General features: G+C 33.7%; 4 protein-coding genes and 1 long non-coding RNA gene across 6 annotated transcripts; 2 read left to right on the top strand and 3 right to left on the bottom strand.

Annotated features, from left to right (window-relative positions):
• Positions 1-3,700: 3,700 nt before the first annotated feature.
• On the top strand, positions 3,701-4,873 carry LOC111831654. The gene has a single exon (XM_023786691.1). The coding sequence runs from the start codon at positions 3,938-3,940 to the stop codon at positions 4,742-4,744; it is 807 nt and encodes a 268-aa protein (XP_023642459.1). The 5' UTR covers positions 3,701-3,937; the 3' UTR covers positions 4,745-4,873.
• A 5,413-nt stretch (positions 4,874-10,286) lies between these two features.
• Positions 10,287-13,066, top strand: LOC17891249 (glucan endo-1,3-beta-glucosidase 7). Of its 2 annotated transcripts, XM_006299550.2 has the most exons (5): positions 10,287-10,684; positions 10,848-11,216; positions 11,696-12,025; positions 12,285-12,558; positions 12,823-13,066. In XM_006299550.2, exons 1-5 carry the CDS (start codon positions 10,343-10,345, stop codon positions 13,005-13,007), a joined length of 1,500 nt encoding a protein of 499 aa, XP_006299612.1. In that variant the 5' UTR covers positions 10,287-10,342; the 3' UTR covers positions 13,008-13,066. The 2 variants fall into 2 exon arrangements, with proteins under 2 accessions (XP_006299612.1, XP_023642305.1); XM_023786537.1 differs by lacking the exon at positions 12,823-13,066 and having other exon boundaries at positions 12,282-12,346.
• A 447-nt stretch (positions 13,067-13,513) lies between these two features.
• Positions 13,514-18,847, bottom strand: LOC17890877 (coatomer subunit gamma). The gene is made up of 17 exons (XM_006296533.2): positions 18,705-18,847; positions 18,255-18,403; positions 18,055-18,168; positions 17,764-17,964; positions 17,558-17,659; positions 16,904-17,011; positions 16,591-16,824; positions 16,135-16,385; positions 15,819-15,990; positions 15,568-15,723; positions 15,422-15,472; positions 15,095-15,232; positions 14,817-15,014; positions 14,597-14,728; positions 14,325-14,498; positions 13,986-14,225; positions 13,514-13,888 (listed from the first exon to the last, which is right to left on the bottom strand). The coding sequence occupies exons 1-17, from the start codon at positions 18,748-18,750 to the stop codon at positions 13,694-13,696; spliced, it is 2,661 nt and encodes an 886-aa protein (XP_006296595.1). The 5' UTR covers positions 18,751-18,847; the 3' UTR covers positions 13,514-13,693.
• Positions 18,848-19,553: 706 nt separating this feature from the next.
• On the bottom strand, positions 19,554-20,030 carry LOC111831716. The gene is made up of 2 exons (XR_002834828.1): positions 19,908-20,030; positions 19,554-19,807 (listed from the first exon to the last, which is right to left on the bottom strand). It is a non-coding gene; the product is annotated as an uncharacterized LOC111831716 (long non-coding RNA).
• Positions 20,031-24,106: 4,076 nt separating this feature from the next.
• LOC17892441 (putative polyol transporter 1) lies at positions 24,107-25,821 on the bottom strand. The gene is made up of 3 exons (XM_006299495.1): positions 25,695-25,821; positions 25,271-25,617; positions 24,107-25,168 (listed from the first exon to the last, which is right to left on the bottom strand). The coding sequence occupies exons 1-3, from the start codon at positions 25,819-25,821 to the stop codon at positions 24,107-24,109; spliced, it is 1,536 nt and encodes a 511-aa protein (XP_006299557.1).
• Between the last annotated feature and the right edge of the window lie 216 nt (positions 25,822-26,037).

Raw genomic sequence — 26,037 nt, 5'->3', positions numbered from 1 at the left:
CTGCGGAGATACGGTGGATCACTTCGCTGCTCACTGAACTTGGTTTGCAACTCCCTACAACTCCAGTCATTTACTGTGATAACATTGGAGCCACGCATTTATCTGCTAATCCAGTTTTTCATTCGCGTATGAAACATCTTGCCTTGGATTTTCATTTCATTCGCGACAATGTTCAAGCTGGAAAGTTGCGAGTTACTCATGTCTCTACTCATGATCAACTCGCGGATCCGCTTACGAAACCTATCACACGTCCAAGGTTTCAAGAAGTTATGTCCAAGATTGGAGTCACCAAGGTCCCTCCATCTTGAGGGGGAATATTAGTATTATGTATAGGAAGGATAGATAAGTCATTTAATCTACCCTAATCTCACTTGTATACTCTATATATATTGTAACATTACACACTGTAATAACATTAAGCATTCTCTCATACAAGTCATCCTAATCACGAAACAGTAAAGACAATTTTGTGCTTAAATCTGCTTTATGAATCATTATCTGGTTTCAACTGTATGTATAGTATTGTGAATAATATCATTCTTTTGGTGGTTTTTAAAGATGCAAAATAATCGCATACTAACGACCCAATATGCTTTTCAGCACTCTTATAGGTCCTTAATCTCTCCATTCATCATACGAGAAAGGGGCAAATTCCAATTCACCAAGTTTTTTTTAATTTTCTGTATCTTGTTACCATTTTATTTTTCTGGTAGTGATCACTAGAAAGATTGACATAACTGAATGTAAAATGTTTTTATTTGGTGTACAGTTTATGTTGGTAGACCTAGTAATGAACTATTTTTGAAACACAGAGCTAGAAATGAACTTAAAGGGGACTTACCCAACAAACAAAGAACTCAAGAAGGATTTGTATGAACATTTATTTCAGTTTTTGTTTTTGACCTTTGGTATCTTGTTACCATATGCTTGTTACCACATATACTTTAGGTTTTGCTTTTGTTTTTACTCGATTTTGTTTCCTCGATCTCTTTAGGTTACGTGCAAAAAAAACCATTGAAAATAATATTATAGATTTTTATATATTGATTCAAAAACATGTTAAAATTATAGATTTTCTTTTTTTCAGTATATTTAATTATACACAACAACAAAATCTTCCGCTAACACAGAAACCATGATCAAAACGTAGGCTTATACAATAAGCATTGCAGTTTTCCGGGTTCCTACACAAGCGTCGCCCGAACTTTACAGCTTTTGGAATCCCAATTCGGTTAGGTTCATAACCTATATACAATATTAACAATAATTAATACATATTAACAAAGACTAATTAAAATCATCATGATGATAATTGCAAAAAGAAGGTATGAATAACAATAAAAAAATTACCCGGATTTTCATTAGCTGTATCAGAACAATGAACAGAAGATGTGATGAGGAGTATAGTAAAACAAAATACCACTAAACTTTTCATAGTGATAACTTTTATTGTAGTGATAATTCTCTCAACTTTGTTTTTAATGAATTGTTCTTCCCCTAGACTGATTATATATGATATAAGAACACAAAATATATTTCATGTGTTTTTTTTCTGGTCAACTTTTAGTTTATTGCAATCCTTATATATGGTTGTAAATATTACTTGACTAGTATGGATTCAAAAAGTAAGTATTATTTGACCAGTATATGTTGAGAAGGTAAATATGACTTACAAAGTATAAAATCTCTAAATATCATTACTTGACCAGTATTGATACTTGTATATATATATTACCTTAGTATTATTTTTTTTAGCTTAACTAATATTGAGATATTCAGCATTCCGGGATAATGGTATATTAGGGTATTTTCATACTAATATAATAAGAACATTATAAAATATTTTTAAAAGCATTTTATTGTTTTCTCTTTCGAGTGAGCAAAAAATAATTAAGTACATAAGAAATATATAAAGTGATATAATATAATTTTCTTACGGGGGAATTTCAAAAATACCCCTTTTCTAATACCACTTTTTAAAAATACCCCTCTTTCTAATTTTATCAAAAAATCACTATAACATTTGAAATTTATCAAAAACATATGTGTAAACTTATATTTATAGACACAATTTATCTTTATATGTGTGTAAATTTATATATATATTTAATAAATACTGTATAAATACCTTTTAAAAACCTTTTAAAAATCATTTAAAAACCTTATAAAAACTGTGTAAACCTTTTAAAAACCTTATAAATGCCGTTTAGAACCTTTTAAAACCTTATAAATATTTGGATTTAGTCTTCCAATAGTAATGATGATCTTGATGTACCTTATCAACCATATAAAAGTTTATAATATTTCATATTTCAAAAGGGGTATTTTTGAAAATGGATAGAAAATAGGGGTATTTTAAAAAAGGGTAAACCAAAAGGGGCATTTCTCAAAAATTATATTTTCTTAATTATATAGTATGAAACCTATATAATCTCCATTAATAAAAGATTATGAACGGATAAACTTTACAAAACTTAGTTTTTAGTTTCAAGAATAACATTAACCCAAAAATTACAAGTCAATTTTATGGCAATTATTTTTGGGATCAATATTGATTAGTTTGGATCATGTAAAACATATCATGAACGTTTAAAATGTAACTAACATTACATTTTTGACTGATAAAGCTGATTGAATGTCAAAATATATATATTTTTTAAATGGGAAAATCATATTAACAAGACTTATACTTGTCTAAAATTTATCGATTTCAAGTTTCTCTTTATTATATATATTTTTTGTATAGTGTAAAAATTATTCGCCAAAAAAAGTTTTTCCAATAAATGTGAACTTTGGGAGTAGAAATTTCAGATCTGAAATAGAGATCTTAGTTAGCTAAAATAGAGTAAAAGATCCAACAAGAGAGACTGGTAGATGTTTATCTCATTCAATATAAAAATAAAAATCATACTCCTTCTATTTCACAAAGAGTATCATTTTGATACATTTCACACAAATTAAAAAAAAAAAAATATACGTATATCCCCTATTTAATAAATGGTTAATAATTGTAGAGTAAGGGTAAAATATGGAAATCTAATGTAAAAGATGCATTGTAAATGTAGAATGACACTCTTTGTGTAAAAAAAATTTCTTTAAAATGATACTTTTGTGAAACAGTGGGAGTATACAATATGTATCTTGATTTAGGAGGGGTATTGAACACGGTAATGTTAAAGAATTTATTAGAAAAGAATTAATGACATATATCTAGATTTTTATGTATTGTAAAAGATTTCCAAATCTTTCCTTCTAATTCTAACGATGATATTTTGCATAATTTTATTAGAATTGAATAGAATTTTTAATAGAATTGAAAGGAAATAAATTCTTCTAATGTGGTAACTAACTCACCTAGGGAGTGACGTGTACTTTCTCTGATGTGGTGGAGAGTTATGTTCCTCTTCATCATCGTCGTGTTCTTCGAGTCGGGCAAACTTTCTGTTTTCCTCTTACCTCAAACAAACATATCATCAAAAACAGTTGTAATTTTTTTTTTTAGCTTCTTCCAAAGTACGAAAGGAGGTGAGATATTTGTGAGCACTAACTTTGTATAGTTGATGACTAGTTTGGTGAGAGCAAAGCAAATCGATTCAACCAACAACAATTTGGCAAATTTATTAATAAATGCAAAACTTGAAACTACAATCTATTTATTAATGAATTTCTAAGTTCGTAGCATCTTTCCACATGTCTTCGGCCATAGATTGTCTCCAATTATTTGCGTTTTCTCTATCTTGCTCTTGTGTCTCGAGAGGCTCTTCTATATCACTTTCATTGATATTTGTTGGATTACCTTCATTGTTAACTGCATTACATTGTTAACCACAGTCTTTGGAGTCTCCCGGAACGCGTTGGGGATTCTTGGAACTGGAAATGCATTCTTAGATTAAGACCCCTCGCAGAGGCTTTTGTCAGGTGTAATATTGCCAATGGTATGAATGCAAGTTTTTGGTATGATAGCTGGTCTCCCCTTGGTACCCTAATCAAGGCCTTAGGACATGAGGGCCCCAGATCCCTAAGAGTACCTCTCTTGGCTAAAGTAGCTCACGCTACAAACCCCCATGGTTGGGTCATTTCGGACCCAAGATCTGATTTGGCTTTATCCCTTCACATGTACCTAACGACTATCCCGCTTCCTCGGGTGGATCTGGGCCCTGACTCTTATGACTGGGTTGTGGATGACCAGATTTGCAACGGCTTCTCCTCCACAAGAACTTGGTCAAGCATTAGACCAAAAGCTAGCAAAGTTCCGTGGCATCAAACGGTGTGGTTTAAAGGTGCGACTCCTAGAAACGCCTTCAATATGTGGGTAGCAAATCTAGATCGCCTCCCTACAAAGACAAGACTCTCAAATTGGGGTATGAATATCGACATCACTTGCAGCCTCTGCGATTCGCTTCCAGAATCGAGGGACCATCTGTTCCTTTCTTGCGACTTCGCTCTATTCCTGTGGAATGCAGTTAGTAGACGGATCAGATCAACCGGCCTGGCTTTCAACTCCTGGCCTGAAATGCTAGCTTGGACAAATCAGAGCAATCACGATTCTCCCCCTACCCTGCGAAAGTTGATTGTGCAATCAGTTTTGTATGCTATCTGGAAACAGCGCAACAATGCTGTACATAATCAAGTCCATTTGCCGCCCTCGGTGATCTTCAAGGAGATTGATAGAGAAATCAAGAACTCCATCTCGGCCAGAATCATCAACAAAAAGATCAAGCATCTTATGAGTCGGTGGATCTAAAGCAGTAAAGCTCTATTCTCAAGTGTAATATCAAATTGTTTTCTTGTTTTTCCTCTTTTTTGCCAAGGAAACAATGTAAAGGTTGTAAAACCATGTTCATATTTATATGATATTTGCAGTTTAGCAACAAAAAAAAACTGCATTACCTACATTTCCCACTTCATTAGGGAACTCGCATTCATCTGATCGACATTCTTTACGAAGAAAGTTATGCACTTTGTTGACATATGTGGCCCGTAGCCAAATCAATCTCGTTAAACCTCTCTGCAAACCAAAGTGTTACAATGAATTTTAGAATAGTTTCTTAAAATTAATATACTATTGTTTTTTTTTTGTGTAAAAAATAACATACGTTGCTATGCATAAAAAATATGGATATTTTTTTTGGTAAATTGACGGGAGATAGTGCCCTCCCTATGTTTTATTAATAAAAATCAAAAATTACACATAAAAATCTCTTGGTTGAGGTGAACCAACAACATCCTCATGCAAAATCAAAGCCAAATCCGGCGGTACAACATCCAAAACATAAAAACCTAAAGGTACCAAAAACGCATAGTTCACTAACCCGTCAGCAAGACGGTTAGCTTCCCTATACACGTGAGCAATGCGGACATTCCAGTCCCTCGTAAGTAAGCCATGGCACAAGCGTACCAGGAACGACAACGGATGCATTTCACTTATCCCTGTCTTGAGAAAACCCACAACCATCTCTGAATCCACCTCCACCTCTAAACATGGTATCCTCTTCTCCCAAGCAATGTGAAGACCGTAAAAGACTCCCCAAAGCTCCGCTAGAGGAGCAGTACACTGACCAATACTGCACATGAATCCACCAAGCCATTCACCATGTTCATTACGAATCTTAACTTGGCTACGAATCTTATCAAAAAATATGGATATTTGATAAGAATCTTAACTTTTCTAGAAAAAGAATTAAATCAAGATACATATTATATACTCTGTTTAGTTTTTATTACAGCGGGTTAAAGAATTATTATTAATGTATTAAATAATACTTGTCATTAAGAAATACTTGTTGCCATATTAAATCCCTTATTATGCTTGTTGCATACTCAGTTTTCCTACACAAATATTTATATTTTTATGTCATTTAGCATTGTCAGATCATGAGTTTGTTATTAAGTACTTAATATCCGTAGGTAATCAGTTGGTAATCCGTCGGTTATGACGGAGAATTTGAATTTTGGACATTTATTTTTGATTTTTCGTCGGTAATACGTTAGTTATAACGGAGAATTTTGTTTTTGAGTTTTCGTTGTCAATCCGCCAGAGAATAGTGGACCCTCTTTTTCAAGTTTACGTCTGTAATCCGTCGGTTATGACTTATGAAGGAGAGTATTAGAGCTTCATTTTCAAGTTTCCGTCGGTAAACCGTTAGGAAAAAAAATTCGAGTTACTGTCAATAATTACCAATGATTTACCGATAAAATTACTTTTCCAACGCTATAGAACCGCCAAACGAATATGTTGGTAATACGTTGGTTACACCTATTTCCGACGGATTGTAGTCAGATTTTCCCGTCGGTTTGGAGTTGTTTTCTTGTAGTGATATATCATCCTAGCTAATCACAAAATAGTAAAAACAAATTTGTGGTTAAATCTGGTTAAGGAATCATTATCTGGTCTAATTGGAGGCATAGTCATTTAACTAAAAACTAAAGTACGTATAGTTTTGTAAAAAGAATCATTAAAGATGCAAAAAAATTCGCATATGAAAGCGGAACAATAAGTAACGGAAGGAAAAAGGCTACAACCATCTTTTAATCCAAAATTGTTTAAATAAAATTATATTATTAAACACTCTTAAACAAAAAAAAGGTTTATATTATCAAAATTCAAACACCTCAAATATGTTTCTCCATATGTACACATGTGTGAAGAAATGGAAGGAAACAAATAATGTTGATCAGATCATTACTAGGTTCATCATGTTTTTAACTAAAATTTTGTTGAAGTAGTTCAATTAACGACCCAATTTGCTTTTCACTTCTCTTATAAGTCCTAAATATCTCCATTCATCATATATACACTCGAAAATTATAAAGAAAAAGAAATGTTCGTTCTCTAATAATAATAAAAGAGTATAGTACGTATTTGCACTTAGATTTCAGTTTATCTGGTATACAATGCTTATAGGTTTTCTTTAATCATGAATTTTAAAATACTTTCTTAAAAATGATATACGAATATATTTTTTGGGATAATTGTTTTAATTTGTCCATCTATGCTTTTTTTTTTCTTCAAAGTTTGGTATATTAGGTTTGAGAATAGAAAAATATTCAATTATACCCTTAATTTGATTTTTATGGAAATAAAATTAAAAACTTCATTTTGTAAAAGAGAATGAAAAAATTAAGAAAATATTCCTTAAATCTTAAAAAAATTTAGAAAATATATATATATTCTTTTAAAAAAACATGGGCTCCAATTGGTGACCACTTTTTAGGAATAGAATGAAGAGGAATGTGGTGTTCCTCATTGTTCCTCAATTTTATCTACCATTTACGCATAATGTTTTTTCAATTTTCAGATATGTGGGATCTATATTATTCCTATCCATTCCTCAAATAAAAAGGAACAACAGTTCAAAAATGTTCCTACTCAAAATTGTAGAGGTTTTGCTTTTGTTTTTACTTAATTTTGTTTCCACTCTTTAGGTTTTGAGCAAAAAAACCATTGAAGTAATATTATAGATTTTTTTAGCAGATACCAGTACATTTAGTTATACGCAAACACAAAATTTTCTGCTAAAACAGAAGCCATGATCAAAACGGAGGCTCATACAATAAATATTGCAGTTTTCTGGGTTCCTACACAAGCGTCGCCCGAACCTTACAGCCTTTGGAAGTTGTAATCGGTTAGGTCGATAACCTATATACAATATCAATAATAATCAATACCCATTAACAAAGACTAAAATCAGCATGACGATAATTGCAAAATGAAGGTATGAATAACAATTAATAAACAATCACCAGGACTTTCATCAGGTTTAGCAGAACAATGAACAGAAGATGTGATGAGGAGGATAGTAAAACAAAATACAACTAAACTTTTCATAGTGATAACTCTTGTTGTAGTGATAATTCTTTCAACCTTTTTTTTTTTAATGAATTGTTATTCCCCAGACTGAATATATTTATATATATATGATATAAGAACACAAAATATATTTTATGTGTATTTTTTTCCTGGTCAACTTTTAATTTATTGCAATCCTTATGGTTTTAAATATTACTTGACTAGTATGGATTCAAAAAGTAAGTATTATTTGACCAGTATATATTGGCAAAGAGTAAATATTACTTACCAAGTCTAAAATCTCTAAATATCATTACTTGACCAATATTGATATAGTTGTATAAATTACCTTAATATTATTTTTTTAGCTTAACTAATATTGAGATATTTAGCATTTTGGGATATTTCCATAATAATATAATGAATATTGTTTTTTTTTTAACATCCTTACAAATTATACGCCTCTTTTTGAGAGGGACCGGGCTCTAACTCGGATCTGGTGAGAAGGCAACAGACGTGAGAACAAATAGCCCACTTTTTCTTCTCATAATGAGAGCATGTATAAATAAGTTTTTTAAAGAATTATATTGTTTTCCCTTTCGATTGTGCAGAAAAACATTTAAGTACATAAGAAATATATAAAGTGATATAATATCATTTTCATATATCGTATGAAACCTATATAATCTCCATTAATAAATATTATGAATGAATAAACTTTACAAAACTTAGTTTTTAGTTTCAAGAATAACATTATCCTAAAAATTATAAGTTAATTCTATGGCAAATTTTTTTTTTTGGAATAATATTATTTTGTTTGGCTCATGTAAAACATATCATGAACGCTTAAAATGTAACTAACATTGCGTTTTCCAGTGGTAAAGCTGATTGATTGTCAAAATAAAATTTTAAAATACTAGCAAACTCATACTCCCCGTTTCAAAATAAGTGTCGTTTTGTATTTTCAATGCAGATGTTTGGTGAATTTTCCAGTTTTATCACGAGTAATTTAATGTATTGAACAATAGGAAAAATTATATCCCTCAGTTTCAATTTTAAGTGATGTTTTAGCCAAAAAAATTGTTTTATTTTAAGTGATGTTTTTAACTATTCTATGCAAAAATTAAATGTATTTAATAATTTTTGACCAATCATATTTTACATCTTATTTTGTGATTGGTTGAATTCCTTTTAATTAATGATGTTTTTATAAAAACAAGAGAAATTATATGTTTACTTAATATGTGTATAACAACCTTAAACATATATCACTAAAATGAAACAGAGGGAGTATAATGTAATGTTTTTCTTAAATTCTATGAAAAACATAGAATGACACTTATTTCATCTATTTCCAAGTTTTTCTTTAATAGATAGATTTTTTGTATAATGTAAAATTTATTTGCCAAAATTTTTTTTTCCAATAAATGTAAACTTTGGGAGTAGGAATTTCAGAGCTGAAATAGAGATCTTACTTAGCTAAAAATTAAAATAGAGTAAAAGATCTAACAAGAGCAACTGGTAGTTTATCTCATTCAATACAAAAACTAAAAATCATATATAAGTTGCCATTGTATGACAGAGGTTGGTGACAAGTTTTTCTAATTAATGCACTACTTTCCTATTTTCAAAGTATGAAGATATAATCTAGACCTTCTATCAAATTTATTATTATTGTATATATACATACCCAAATTTGTTTAACAAAACAAATTGTTCTCAAAGAAAGTAGAAGAGTTTAGTATGTATTTGTACTTGGATTTTAGTTTGTATTTGATATACAATATATTTATAGGGTTTCTTTAACTATAAATAGTCTATTGGTCCACTTCTCTAAGCTAGTGGGCTCCATGTCCAATCCTAAGATTGTGGGTCCACTCATATCATACATATGTTTGGAAGGCTATAAAGACGGACCTTACAAATTATCACGTGATGTTTTATTGTATTTTGGCTTTACTTACACAGTTCTGGACTTCTGGTGGTGATCACAAGAAACACTGACATAACTGAATGTAAAAATGTCTTTGTTGGGTGTACAATTCATGTTAGTAGAACTAGAATTAGAATTTTTTTGAAACACAACTAGTGAACTTAAAGGAGACTTACCCAACAAACAAAGAACTCAATAAGGATTTATAGGAACATTTATTTCAGTTTTTTTTTTAACCTTTGGGTATCTATCTTGTCATACACATACATTTTACAAAGTAACAAAAAAAATAATTGAACAAAAAAAAAGATAACATAGTTCTAATTTGTAGTTGTTTACTTGGCTATTTGACAAATTATAATCCCTTACCAAACATGAACCACCTAACGAAAATTTATAAGAACTCTCAACAAGAAACGGGGAAACCTATGCAAATAGGTAATTAAGCAAGTGGGTTGTAATAAAATCACCACATGTGAGCTTTGGGATTCTGTAATAACATTACACTAATTAATTAATTATACGATTTGTTTTCTTCTAACCCTTACACTAACCAAGCCTTCCTTTCATTACTCTTTTTAACATTTCAAATCTCACTTACTCCACATTCCTCTGCTTCCATGGCTCTCCTCATCCTCTTCATTCTCTTCTTTTTTTCGCCGTCAAATGCACAGTCGTTTATCGGTGTAAACTACGGCTTACTAGCCGACAACCTCCCGCCACCGTCCGAAACAGCCAAACTCCTCCAATCCACTTCCATCCAAAAGGTGAGGCTATACAATGCAGATCCCTCCATCATCAAATCCTTGGCAGGGACCGGTATAGGCATTGTTATCGGAGTGGCCAATGGCGATCTCCCGTCTATCGCCTCGAATCTCAATGTCGCCTCTCAGTGGATAAATATTAATGTCCTTCCTTTCTATCCTGCCTCCAACATCATTCTCATCAATGTTGGCAATGAGGTGACTCCTCCTAATAAACAAATATGTATCCAACTACTTACCATCAAGTTTCTTGAGAAAATCTTTAAATCTTCAAGAATTCGTTTTGTTGATTTTATTTTTGTAAACTCTGTCCGTCCAACTTGAACAGCCAACATAAAGGTGTCATCTAACTTTGGTGCAGGTGCTCTTGTCCAATGACCTGAATCTAGTGAACCAGCTTCTCCCGGCTATGCAAAATATCCAAAAGGCTCTCGAGGCGGTTTCACTAGGAGGAAAAATCAAAGTGTCTACGGTCCACGCAATGACGGTTCTTGGAAACTCCGAACCGCCATCAGCAGGCTCGTTTGCTCTAAGTTATCAGGCTGGTTTAAAGGGCATTCTACAGTTTCTTAGCGATACCGGGTCGCCTTTCGCCATTAACCCGTACCCGTTCTTTGCGTACCAAAGCGACCCGAGAGCCGAAACGTTAGCGTTTTGTCTTTTTCAGCCTAACGCTGGACGTGTCGACTCTAACACTGGAATCAAGTACATGAACATGTTTGATGCTCAGGTAGATTTAATTACACTAGTAATATATAAACTCTCACGGTTCGGTTTTGTACTAAACAAACTAGAGTCATTAGAAAGATATTAAGAAAACATTTTAACGTCATAATTTGATTAACCATAAACGTTTTTCAAAATCTATTATTATTCACATTGCAGCTTCAAATGTCATAAGATTATTAATAATTATTTAATCAAAATTACAGCAATGCATTTATTTGTTTATTTGTTCTCATCTCAAGGTATGGTTCATTTATTAAAATATATTGTTGCACCGAGATCTTCAATTATTTATTGACTATATAATGATTGTAAATCATGTGAAAAGTCCGTAGTTGAACGTTATAAGTTTAATTTATTAATAACTTCATAATTTTCCATAGATTTCGTACGTAGTAGGCACATGATCGAATAATCTAATTATGGTAAGATAGAAGAAACATTAATTTGATGGTTGCCACTAACGCTATGGTTTTGGCCTAGGTTGATGCGGTGCACTCGGCTTTGAAATCGATGGGATTCGAGAAAGTGGAAGTGGTTGTGGCCGAGACTGGTTGGCCATCGACCGGTGACAGCAACGAGGTTGGTCCGAGTGTTGAGAATGCTAAGGCTTACAATGGTAACCTCATTGCTCACTTAAGGTCCATGGTTGGGACTCCACTCATGCCCGGCAAATCCATCGACACTTACATTTTCGCTCTCTTTGATGAGAATCTCAAGCCTGGTCCTTCCTTTGAGCGTTCTTTTGGCCTTTTCAAACCTGATCTTTCTATGGCCTATGACATTGGCCTCACCAAAACTACTAGTAGTCAGGTACTAAGATACTACTGTATAACCAATTACAGTACATTGATTTATGAGATACTTCTATATATTAGTTATAACCATGGGATCTCGGACCACAACCAACTAATCCCGCGCTACATATGAAAAGCGCGATAGTCTCAGTATTTAAGGCAACCATTTTTAGTTGAAACTATAATGAGAAACTTTCAATCACTAGACCACCATGAATTGCTTATTTCCGAGGTAGTTAATCATTTATAATGAATGTTTTTTGTGATGATAGTAGACATCACAATCTCCACCCTTGGGAGAAGCAACATCGATGGGATGGTGTGTGCCAAAGGAGGATGCAACTGAAGAGCAGTTGCAAGAGAGTCTAGATTGGGTTTGTGGGCAAGGAATTGATTGCGGCCCAATAATGCCTGGAGGGGTTTGTTTCGAACCTAACAATCTTGTTTCTCATACTGCCTATGCCATGAATCTTTATTTCCAAAAATCTCCTGAAAACCCTACGGATTGCGATTTCTCTAAAACCGCGAGGATCACTTCCGATAACCCTAGTAAGTTATTTTCTTATTCATCTTTCATGTCCTACCTGTTTATAAGAAAATCATGAGTTCGTAAGTTTGCATTTGGTGTGGAAACACATCTTACTAAAAGACTGTGACAGTCAATATCTTTTGTTTTTACATATATTATATACGGTTCTAGAAAGGTGTGACTCACACGGTGTGAGTCACACCGTGTGAGCCATACGACATTTTGATCTAATCACTCACATTAACATTTAAAACAAAAATATTTTGGCTTTTCCTGTTTTTTAGGTTATGATAGTTGTGTCTACCCAAGAGCAGGAGATGGAAGCATAAGAGGAGAGATGAATAAGTATGTGACTTCAGACAAAGCAATGGAGAAGAATGGATCAGAATGCTCCTCTTCTCTCTATTTGCCTCTCCTTATCATCTTCATTTCTTTTTTCTTTCTTTTTCCCTCCTTGCCATTTATGTAGGAATTGCCTCATTTTCTTGTCTCTCCTCCTCTCCTCCTAGTTACTACTTTATTTTTGGTCTTCTGTAGCCTCAGAGATTAAAAATCGTATCCGCAAATATTTTTAACCGTATCCGTCTCCCTTTTTATCCGAAAAACGGATACGGATGCATATAGTAAAATGAGGGATATTTGGAATACGGATACGGTTTTTAAAAACGGATAACGGATATCCATAGTATTTTGGTCAAAAAATACATAGTATTTTGTTTTTTTAACATATTTTCGGATATCTACGGATATTCGTTTTTTCGTCGGTCGGATATCAAGATTTTTGGATACGGATACAGTTTCTAAAATCACGGATAATACCAATACATATACAGATTTCAAAAAGCGGATATTCGCTTCTTTAACAGGCTAGTTTACTGGTCATCTAATCATTTTTTCACCTCTAATTCATATAAATATTATTGTTAAATATATTCCATCAATGTTGTGTGTAATCCCAAAGAGAGAAAGAAACTATCAGTAACGAGTGATGATACTCAAAAGCTCAAAAAAATATTTATACTAATGGTAAGAAGTAGCAGACCCCAAAAATGTCGAGAAAATTCATAATAAGCAACATCAAACGACCAAAAGGGTAAAGTTCTATGAGTGCGAGTGTGTGAGAATATAGTTATAGCAAGAACCACTTTGATATGTTTAGCCGTTGGCAACAAGTGCGTGAATCGCATCGCTGACAGATGGATCCTCTGATCGAACAGCCAGTTTCATTACAATTTCCCTTGAGCTGTCCATACCAAATTGTGCCTTCACCAACACTTTCACGTTCCCTATGTACAAACCTGATAGTAAACATGTGTGTGACCTTGCGTTGCTTGCAACTGTCTCCGTACCCTGAACCCAAAAACATAATGACTTTGAGAAAAACAAGGCGAGAGGTTTTAAATGATGTTAACGTAACAGTATTAAGAAAGGGAGAAGCACGCCTAACCTCACAAGACTGCATACCAAGAAGATCAGTTACAGCTTTTACGGCTTCGCCTAAGGTGTCTCTTGGACCAAGGCCATACTCATCAACAAGCTCGTTTCCCTCGTCCATGTTTTCCCATGCATTACGGAAATTGGAGACACCGACGTTTACCATGTAGTCAGCTGCAACAACCTCAAGGTCCTCTAGCTGGTATTCATCTTCCACACCATCATCCAATGATTCACCTGTGCTTTGCTCAACCTGCTCATACCCATGTGAAGAATAGCAATCATGTGATTACTTTCTCTGTCTACTAAAAGTGGATGAAAGAGAAAGCTTATCAAGCAGGTATGAACGTACCTCCTTAACAATGAAAGTCAATGTGTTTGAGAACTTTCCAACAGCAGGGACTCCTTCTGGCTTTTCAAACGCCACAAAGGTCTGACCAGGGGAATCGTAAGGGAGCGAGTTTAGCGGTTTAGAAGATAATTCACTGAACTCCTCTGCATCCGAAGCATCTACAATGACATTGACCTACAAAACAAAGGAGGAGGATAGAAATTGTCAACGATTAATGACTTTTCAGTGGCATCCAATTAATTGATCATGTGGTACATCATCATGCTCATTACCCTCTCCAACAATTGCTCTGGTACTGTGTTTGTGCAGTTATACTGAAACACAACATGACTCTCGAAGATATGCTTTACAACAGTGACCGAATATTCAGTTTCTGCTTCAGTTAGCTCCACAGGTGAAGAAGACTGAGAATGAAACACGTTTGACCAATCAGGATTAGTGGATAAAAGTAAACTTAAAGATATGTGATGTGCAGAAAACTTCTATTCAAACCTTGAAAAGTTTTCCAAAGGTAGCAAACTCTGGAATAGATGAAAGAATTCTTTCATATGAATCAAAACCAGAAACTGGTGCAGGTGGTGGAGCACCGAGACCAGTGGGCTTTTTCCCCTTGGCTTTCTTCTCTGCAAGTGGCTGCGATTTGACTTCCTTAGGCACAGAGTCAACATCAAAAGCTTCTTCGGAGGGATCCTGAAGAATAAAGATATATAAGATAACTGATTTCCCAAAGAATATATATAGAGTGGAAAATGAGGATCTGGGAAGCTCACATAGTTTTTAAGACTTGTCTCCATGTTGACAAGAGGGGCCTTCAGGGAACCAAATAGAAATTCTATGCTATCACTGTCAGTGCCAACGAGGCCATCATTACCAAGTACACTCAAAAAGAGTGTTGCTCTATCACGAACCTGAAGATACAATAGAGGGTGAACTCAAATTAAAGGCACTATCAACAGAAGTTTGTGTCTCTAGTCTCTACTCATACAAAATGTATTACCAATGCAGGAAGCATGCATGCACACAGAGAAATCCATGTATACCAATGCAACAAACCAGTACACAAAGAGATACAAAATATCCATAGATTAGTCACAAACCTCGTCATCACTGTCATAAATGCAGCGCTTCAGCAAGACAGTAATCCGGGGCTGCAAAACATTTATTGATATTTATCTTTGTCAACAACCAAGGATGATAAACAAGAAACAAAAATTAATGACGCTAAATAACATAACGATTAAACCTTCAATGCTTCAACCATAAACCCAAACTTTGCAAGTGTGCAAACAGCAGCAGCTCGCACTGTTGCATTCTCCAAGTGCACACGGTTATATATATACCGGATATACTTGCTCGGATCTGAGGTGTTTGGCCCTTCAATTCCCAGGAAATGAAGGATCTACGCAAGAAATAAAGTATTTATAGTTAACAAAGAAAACATAAACAACTCCAGTTATGATGCTAGGTTTAAAGATTTAAAAAAAAAACAATTACCTGTGTTGAAAGGTATGTGAATTCACAATCTTCAATGAACTCGCAAAGATGGAGCAATCCATTTTCCTTTGCATCTGGAATATCTCTGATAATGGTTACGATAGAATCTACAATTGCCCTTTTATACTCAAATCCACCTTCTTCCCTAAGAATGTTGCTTAAGAAGTTCATCCTACAAATCCAAAAGGGTGAGGCAGATTTATTATATACTAGACAGCTACAGTCCAATCAAAGTCTTAAAATCTTGAAGTCGTCAGAAAAATTAGTAATGCTACAAACCGAAACTACTAGTAACAAAGCTTAAAACTTCACTTACAGTGATCTATACTTCAGTGGAAATTTCAAACACAATGATCTTATGGCTTCCACAACCACAATTTTGAACTCATCAGCAATATCTGACATGAAATTAGTTATCTGCTTCATCAACCGTTCTACACTAGATTCATTCCCTGTCTTCAGGAGTGTGGTAATAGCAAGTGTAGCAATACTTCTATTCTGATCAGAAATTAGACTCTCCATATCAATGTTGCAGTTGGTGACAGCCATTGGATGAGTCATTGCAACCTGTGTAGTTTAAACCTCAATTTAGTATACAGTGTAGAAAGAGAAGATTTTTCAACACCTGAGTAGTATCTCGTTATCCTCAATAAAAGATATGATTAGGCTATATTAATAAAGTCAGAAACAAGCTTTTGTGTTTGTCAGGAATTAAAGAGAATACTTTTTGTTCAGATGTTCCATGCAAGAAAAAAAAGAAAATCATTGTAACCTTGTTAAGAGTCCGAACAGCAGCAAATCTCAGCACTGGTTTAGGGGAACTCAAGAAGAGCTGGAGCACAGTAATTGCTGGAGTCAGTTCTCGGCTTGTCACACCATCAAGCTCAGTGATAGCCCTGGCAGCCTCAAGGATCACCATTTCTGACTTATGGCGTAGACAACTCTCCAAGAAATCATAGAATGGACGTTCTCCAGACTGGCCGTGGTTGGACATGTCTCGGATTATCTGCATAGTAACACTATAGTTGGATATCACATAAAGATTTTCACCAATATATCATATTATATCAAATATAAGGACAAACCTGACTGGTGTATCGTATCAATAGACACTGGGCCAAAGGAGAGCGTACAGCTCCCCTCGTCAAGGTACCAACCAACTTGCTGACAGCCAAGCGATCGTTTTGACGTATCTGGATATGTCAATAAATAATTTTAATTCATTTGTATCTTCTTGTAGAGAAGGGCAGACATATAGTGATATAGTTGGAAAACTATCTACATCGATGTAAAAGCAGTTAAGCATATATGATTTTACAAGACCCTACAGCAGCGACACATGATATGTAGTAACTTGAACCAAATAGTGATTTACATATGCAGAATCTGTGAGGATGCCTTCAGATACAGATTAAATCATGCCGGTAAGAAAAGCAGCTCAGATTTGAACCTTACATCTGTGCCATGGTCCCATGAACGAATGGCAGAAGTAAAGTGTATGTATAAATAAATATGTCATATGTTCCTAGCAGTGACCATATTATATATACGCATATAATTACGAAGAAACTAAAGAATCTTATTGTTTATGTTTATAATCAATAAATCTAGTAGAGGCTCCAAAACCCTTTGCATAAAAGATGCTACTTGTCAACGAATCTTAAACTTAGATCCCAAATATCAGAAAAGATGAAACAAATTATTATCTGAATAGGAGGTCAAGCAGACAAGCACCGTACCTGATGAAGCAAAGCCAAGGAATGAAACTGAACAAGGGCTGCTCTAGATTGGACAGCTTCTTGAACCTCATTGCTCCATCTTTTAACAATTTCTGGGTTTGTCTGAAAACAACAATGCACTTGTATCAGTCTAACCTCACAGTATGAAATAGGCAGCTAATAGTGCATAAATGGACAGCCTCATATATTTCGCGTGTAAAGAACACCTTTAGCATGTGAAGTCCACTGACTAAAGCTGCACTTGAAACAACAGGATTTTTATCCACAATAGCTTGTTTCAAGTACCGCTCAATTTGTGTAAGTAGGGTTCCATCTATTATTTGGCATAGGACACGGATTGCATTTGCACGATACATATCAATCTTGCTGTTCATGTCCTTCATCAAGGAGCTTGTTACAATAATAACCTACACAAAGAAACAGACAACCAACTCATAAGAAATTAACCCTACAGTAATATGTAGGATGCCGCGTTTAAGCCAAAGAGTAATGCAAACCTCGTCAGATGATGGAGATAATTCCTTAATGATCAAGTAGACCATTCTCCTCAAACCAGTATCTTTTGACTGGAAAAGCTTTGTAACGGAAAAGAAAACTTCTGTTGCTTCAACCTGCACATGAACTCAAAAAGCATTGGAAAATGATAGCTTCCATGATAACATTGCATTTACATTCCTAACATTATAATAAAACTGACCTTGGTGAATGCCTCTCCTTGGTTAAGCAAATAAAGAAGCTTCGTAATGACCTGCGAGCACCTTCTAGGATCAAGCTGAGGCTCATTGAAGACTCTAGCTTCCTGAAGCACTGCTCCCTTCTCAATTCCCATGAATGGAGAATACTCCACTAAGCCACAAAAAACATTAACAACCGAAATAAGCAACCATACAGACCCAATCCAGAATGATAACATCAACACCGGATTTGCCCAATAACAACAATCACTACATGACACACTCTACACCATATGATTCAGGATCACAAATCGATTCGTATAAACACTAGAATTGAAAATTTCAGTAGATCTATACATCGATTTCCCAAACATCATAGATCTAGAAGCTAAACAAACTGATCTAAACAGAGCATTGCGAAACAGATATGGTGGAACGAAAAGAGAAAAAGAAGAGGAATGGGAAAAGCATACGCTCATCATCGTGATCGTCGTCTTTCTTCATGAGTGGTTGCGCCATCGCTGATCTTCAAAGATCTTTCCTTCAATAGTGTTTACTCAGATCTCTCCGTTTCGATTGCGAGACTCAGAACTCAGAAGTTGGGATCGAGAGAGAGAGAGAGCAAAGGTTAGAAATTAGAATTTTAGAAGATGAGAGAGAGCTGCAATCTACTGCATCAGCACCAGTTTAAGTGCCCAATATCGGATCTAATCATCTTTCGCCACGTCACATCTAAAGTATTTAACGGTTCCTTTCTTTTCCTTCAGATAATCATCCTCGATCCTTTACCATCGTAGATCCTTTCTTACTTGGTACTAACCGACGGTAGATCTTGAGCTGAACATTTTATTTGAAATATATCCTTTATCTTATAAGTCATATGTCATTTGTCCACTAAAATTCTGCCGCATGAATATTATTTTGTATTTAAAAAATATCAAAACAAGAAAAAAGAAAAAAAAAAACTCACGATCTCATTCACACACTAAAATAGTAAAATACCCTATAAAAAATAGTTTTCCTCTTCAGTTCACGATTCCCATTTCTCTTCTATCTCCAAAACACGATTTTCTTGAGTATGTTCGTTTGGTCGCTGCAGGCAGCAGGTGGCTGCGGCTGCGGCAGTGGCAACGTTTGCAGCAAACGCAACATTTTGGTTACCGCATTAAATCGACGTACATTGTTTTTATATTATTAACAAAGATGGTGACCCTATTATTTTTATATTAACCTTGCTGAAAATCTATTGCTTGAAAATCAATCTAAATTTGATTTGGTAAAATTTGTGTATCATGCTCTAGATCTTCGGTATATTCATTGAATAACATGTGAATATCATAGATTTATGTTATTGAAGCCGATACCAATACATTTAATTATATAATGTTATTGTAGACACGTACTAGTAATTACAGTTATAGTGTCAAAGATCAAAAACAACAACAAATTTTCCTAACACAGAAGCCATGATCATATCCTTGTCTTTCACAATGATCATTGCAGAGTCCCGGGATATTACACAATGATCCTGCAAACCATAAACATTTTGGTCGCTTTGCTCGGCTTGGTCGATAACCTATATACAATATTAACAATAATCAATACCCATTAGCAAAGACTGAAATCATCATGATGATAATTACATAATTAAGGTATGATTAACAGTAAACAATTACCCTCACTTCCGGCGGTTGTAGGAAGACAATGAGCAAAAGATATGATAAGGAGGATAGTAAAACAAAATGCCACTAAGATTTTCATAGTAATAATTATTATGTTAGTGATAATTCTCTTTAACTATTTTTAATGAGTTGTTCTTTATCTAGACTGGTTATATATAATATGAGAACAAAAAATATGTTTTATGCTTTTTTTTCTCCAGGTCAGAGATCCAAAAAGTAGATATTATTTGACCAGTCTAGATTCAAAAGGTAAGGGGGTGTTATTAGTTTGGGATTTAATAGGATTTTTAATGACTTTAAATGTTAGGTAAAATTATGTTGTTATTCAATCAAAACTTTTATAAATTCTCGTTAAAGTTTGGTGGTATTGGTTGTAGATTTGTAAAAAGTTATCTAAAATCATCATAAATCTAGAGTTATTGAATTAAGGGGGTGTTATTGGATTCTAACTTATAAAGAATTTAGATGACTATGCTAAAATCATAGATTGTATGATTTTAAAGGATTGTTTGAGAGTTTTATATAATCTTGTTGATTAGTTTTTTTAAAATCTTGTAAAGTCTCTCAAACAATATTTGTATTTATAAGATACTTTTCATGATTTTATTTTGTAACGAAGAGTGTTTAAAATCATAAACCAATAACATAAAATTTTAATTCATTAACAATGAGAGATTCTTTTGTTTTAATTGAATAACAGAGAACTTTTAATGATTTTGTAAAACTCTGTATCCAATAACCCCATATTTATGACGATTTTGAATGACTCTTTACAAATCAATAACTAAAAACACCAAACTTTAAAAGAGTTTTGTAAAATCTTGATTGAATAACAACAGATTTTACCTAACATCTAAAGTCATTAAAACTCTATATAACTCACAAAGTAATAACACCCCCTAAGAGTTTTATAAAGTCATTAAAACTTTTGTGTTATTCAATTAAAAGTAATGATGATGTCGTTCACATCGATATACTTCGGAACGTACAAATATTACTTGACCAGTATTGATAACGATAAGATCGTTTTGCTTGTTCAAAACTGATAACATCTTAAACATAATTCCATCATAATTTTCACCACACCATCTATACTATAGGATAATATATCGTTTACTATCGTAAAACTAGGATCGGAGGAAAATTGCCGGGTTTTTTTTTTGTTTTGATGTAAATAAAATTATGAAAATAGATTGTTGATGTTGATGTTGATGTTGATGTTAGATATTTTAGTATTCTTTTGTTAGAAAGTATATGTAAAAAGTAGTTAGAGATTTAGGAAGATCAACAGATATATTATATTATATATCTACTGAGACCTCTATAAAGTAACAATGTAACATTTTTTTACTACTATTTGTTTTAGAAATAGAATTATGACTTCGGATACGCGCTACATCGGGGAAGAATATTTACATATACATAGGATTTATTTTTATTTTGTTTTAAAATTCATTATCAAACTTAATTAAATTAGCTTGATTCGACATGTCTTATAATGGTGTTGTTTTAAAAATAGTATAATGAAATTTTACTCGTTTTGAAGTACAAGATTAATGATATTATTAATATTTTTGTAATATCGATTTAAACCCGTCACATCATACAACCCGTGTATAAATGTGTATTTTAAAGCAAACATAATTTGTAATAATATATCCCTACTATAGTAAAAGAGAAGTACAAATACTCTCTCGGGTCGGTTTAAAAACAAAATTAAACCCGACTTCTATTTCGGATCCTCATTACTGTTTTGCTCGAATTTTATGGAATTTTAATCGGACTTTAACGGGTCTCCTTATTGGGCCAATGTTTGAAATCCAAACGACTGCTACGTTTTTCCAGCGTACAAGATACAAAAACAGAATATTCTTAGTACTTTACATAATAACTTTAACGTGGTTATTATGTACTCACCTATAGAAACATATTCGCTAGACATGAGTTTGAAAATATATTCTGCAACCACCTATAGAAACAAAATTAATACTCATTCATACCTTAACCGTAATATCTGCTTTACCTTGATTCACTTCGATTCTATACGATATTGAGATTTTATACCTGAATATCCTATGATATTCGCTAAATATTTTATCTAAATGGTATCATCGTTTCTCTCATAATTCAAAAAAGGATAATAAACAAACATTTACATGGTGATTAGTACAAGCCAAATTTTAGTTAAAAGTTGGTTATATAATAATTCTAAAACGTAAAAATAATAATATATATATACTATAGTATTTTTGCGAGAGTTTTTAGCAAAATTTAAAGCTATAAGAATTTATTACATTGTAAATTTACTAGCAATTTATTAGTAAATTTACAATTTAAGAAAATAAATTAAATACTCCAAATCAATAATGGAAACTTTGGAATATATAGAAACTGCATTTGCATAAGTGCAATGTCCCACATCGGATAGAATTGTTCTTACAATGGTCTAAAACATATATAAATAGGGACTAAATTAAATGCTTCCAACTCTGAATGAGCAGGAAGCGTGATTTTCAGGCTTCCAAATTTTGCAGTTTATTTGGTTAATCCGGTTTTTATTTGAGAAAATTAAAACTTTTATTATGTTTCAAAATATTATAATATTTAAATTTTTATAAAGTTTAAAAACATTACAAATATTGAAAAATTTAAAAGTTTTAAGCTTTTATAAAGTTTCAAAATATTATAAATAGTGAAACTTTTAAAATGTTTAAATTTTACAAATATTAAGTTTTACAGAATGTTCAAAACTTATTCAAAGTGTAAGTGTTATAAATATTTTAACTCTACGCCAAGTTTAAACTAATGTATTATTGAACTTGCCATAATTTTAAACATTGGCTTAATTTATGGCGATTATATGACGGGACGGGTTGTAAGACGGGACGGGTTGTAAAACGAGAAGTGTTGTTAACTACATATAAAATTTAAAATATTTTGAGTTATTAATATTTTAAATTTACACCAAGTTTGAAGTATGTATATTGACTTTGCCAAAAAATTTAACATCAGTTTAATATTTTGGCAATTATATAACGGGATGGGTTGTAACACAAAAGGATTATAATATGCTTTCAACAAATTATATGACATACGAGTTGTAAGATGGGACACGTTTAATTGATTACTAAGAAATAAAATATCTTTAATTTCATACTTCATCCACACCAATATAGGATATGTATAATCAAAGTATTAAAGTGATTAAGTAAAGATTGATAGTATGTAATCTTAATAATTATTAAATAAATTCCAACAAAATCTGTAACCTTTAAAAAAAAAATGTTTATCCCATAGTGTACAGCGGATTAAAATATAGTTTGTTGATATAACTAAATATCAAAATTAGAACTAGATAGCTTAACAAACACTAAATAAACAGCCCCTACTCCCAATTGCAACTGTTTACCCGATAATTTTTTAATTATTATGACTAAATATCAAAAATCTCGGAATAATCTAATTTTAGTTCAAGGTTTCTATAATTCAAAAATTCAAATCGAAAATTTTCCTCCGCACTGTAGCGCGGGTCGAAATCTAGCTAACCAAGGTAAGAATATAATACACACCGCTTAAGTTTTACAACCAAATACTTTGTAATACCAAATCTGACATAAATATGATTTCAAATTAAATGAAAAAATTATTCACTTTTAGTGAACACTTATTATAAAATATATACAGTATTAGTTATGTACCCCCCTCCCCAAATTTAAAGTATATGGATTAATGAAAACATAATAGTTACCCCCATTCCCAATTGCAACTATTTAATTAATAATATTTAGGGATTTATATATCATGAAAAATTATCAACACAACTAAAAAAAAATTTCTCTAGGAAAATGTTTTAGTTAATAAAAAAACAAGTCGAAACTTTTCCCCCGCGCTGTAGCGCGGGTCCGACTCTAATTTCTTATGTATTTCGCATAACAATTTAAACCGGTTTTCAAATATTAACCCGCAACAACCCCACTTTTCAGTTGTAAACTTGTAAATAACTTGAAAAGTATCATTAAATCGTCCAAACCTATATGGCATATATATATAGAGAGAGAAATTACAGATTAAAGATATATATACAACATGATCGATTAGACAAGGCAAGTCTAGTTCTCTATTAATCTTCTTATTGGTCACACTCGCCCAATGGAAACTCCGTTCGAGAAGCAAATTTTGTCTCATCATCATTCTCATTGTTCATCAGCAACTTCTCTGTCCTTGCTCATAACATTGTTCTTTTTGTTTGCGCTATAGCTACCGAAGAGACTCTCCATTTCTTCTAAAGCCACACCACGAGTCTCCGGAAGGAAAGTGAAGAAGAAGACCCAAGCGGCAGCAGAAACCCCGGCGAAGAGAAGGAACGCACCACCGATGGTGAGACCCTTAGAAAGAGATAGGAATGTCATTCCGATAATACCACTCATTAGTCTATTCAACATCACTCCCAAACTTGCCCCTTGAGCTCTTAGCCTCACGGGGAATATCTCTGAGCAGTATACCCATGTTACGGGGCCTGCACCTATTGAAAATGTTGCCACAAAAGACATCACTGTCGTAACGCTAAGCCCTATAGCCCACTTAAGAGTTTGTCCAGGGTTCCTGTCAATTACTGTGAGACTAGTTCCGAGTGCCGTCAAGGAAATGAACATTCCGCCCATACTCGTAAGCAACAAGGCACGACGTCCAAACCGATCAACCACACAAGTCCCTACCACGATAAAGAGGGTCTTGACAACTCCTACTGCGACCGTAGCCAAAAGCTGGTCATTCTTGGACTTTAGTCCAGCCTTTGAGAAGATGGTGGGAGAGTAAAGCACCACCGCATCGATTCCAGAGGCTTGCTGGGCGAAATGGATGCCAAGACAAGCTATAAGGATGTGTCTAACCGACGGGGTTGGTCGGACAAGAAGGTCCTTCCACACGCCTTTACCGGCAGACTTCTTGTTCGGGACAACTATAACATCGTCTGTCATATCATCAGGGATTCCCGTCGCACGTTTGATGTCATTAAGCCTTGAGATGGCTTCTTCTTTAGTGTTTGAGGTTTTGTCGAGAACTTTAAAAGCATCCCCAAGACGACCTTGGAGGACAAGCCACCGTGGAGACTCTGGCATTGCCAACACTCCAATAGCTAGGAATACCGAGGGAACCGCTCCAACCCCTAACATAAACCTCCAACCAAGATGCTCGGGAAGCTTGGAGAAGAAGTAATTGGATACATATCCCAAAAGTATACCAATGTTGATAAAAATCTACATTAAAAAAAAAAAAGAAACATAGTACATCATCAACATTGTTGATAAAGTTCAATTTTTGTATATAGAAGATAATTAGAAAGATCGAATTTAGTGTACCTCAGGGAAAGAGCTAAGGAATCCTCGGGAAGAGGCAGGAGCCACTTCTGCAGTGTAAACAGGCGCAATCATCATAGCATAACCGACACCAATACCAGCTACAAAACGACCAACCATAATGAAAGGATAGTTTGTGGCAAACCCCATGAGAAGGGCACCACAAAAGAAGAATGCTCCGGCTAACACTATGGTATATCGTCTTCCGAGCCAATCGGAAGTTCTACCGGCCGCGCCTGAACCGATCAAAGAGTAGATATTCAGAATCCCCATCAGAATCTCAAGTTGTACGTCAGACAATTTCAAATCATCTTTTATGAAAATTGCAGCTCCACTCATCACTCCAATATCTGCAACATCCACAAATATGTAAAGATTATTATCTTTTATTAAATTGATCATTAGCGAATGAATAAAAAAAACTAACCGTAACCAAGAATGATAGAAGTCATGGAGGCTAAGATTGCACAAGCAAAAGCATATCGGCTTCTATTCCCTCTCGGTGGTTCGGGCACCGCAACAACAACACCTTGTTCTTCTGCTGAGGAACTCATAGTAACCACCGTGATTGTAAAAATTGCAGTGATAAATGTTATTGGTAAGGAGAAGAGAGTGTTTTAGCAGAGAACCTCAAGTTTCTTGTGTGAGTTATGAAATCTATTGAAGGATGAGAAGATTTAAATAGATGTACACTTTTATTCTCACAACTAAAGCCAACTAAGATCAACTATTTTAGAAACTAATAAAATGTTCAGTTAATTAATCAGTTA

This window comes from Capsella rubella, unplaced genomic scaffold, assembly GCF_000375325.1.
Source record: "Capsella rubella cultivar Monte Gargano unplaced genomic scaffold, Caprub1_0 scaffold_3, whole genome shotgun sequence".
Classification (NCBI taxonomy): Eukaryota; Viridiplantae; Streptophyta; class Magnoliopsida; order Brassicales; family Brassicaceae; genus Capsella; species Capsella rubella.
The sequence above is the reverse complement of the archived record's forward strand: the minus strand, read 5'-3'. Positions and strand labels throughout refer to the sequence as shown.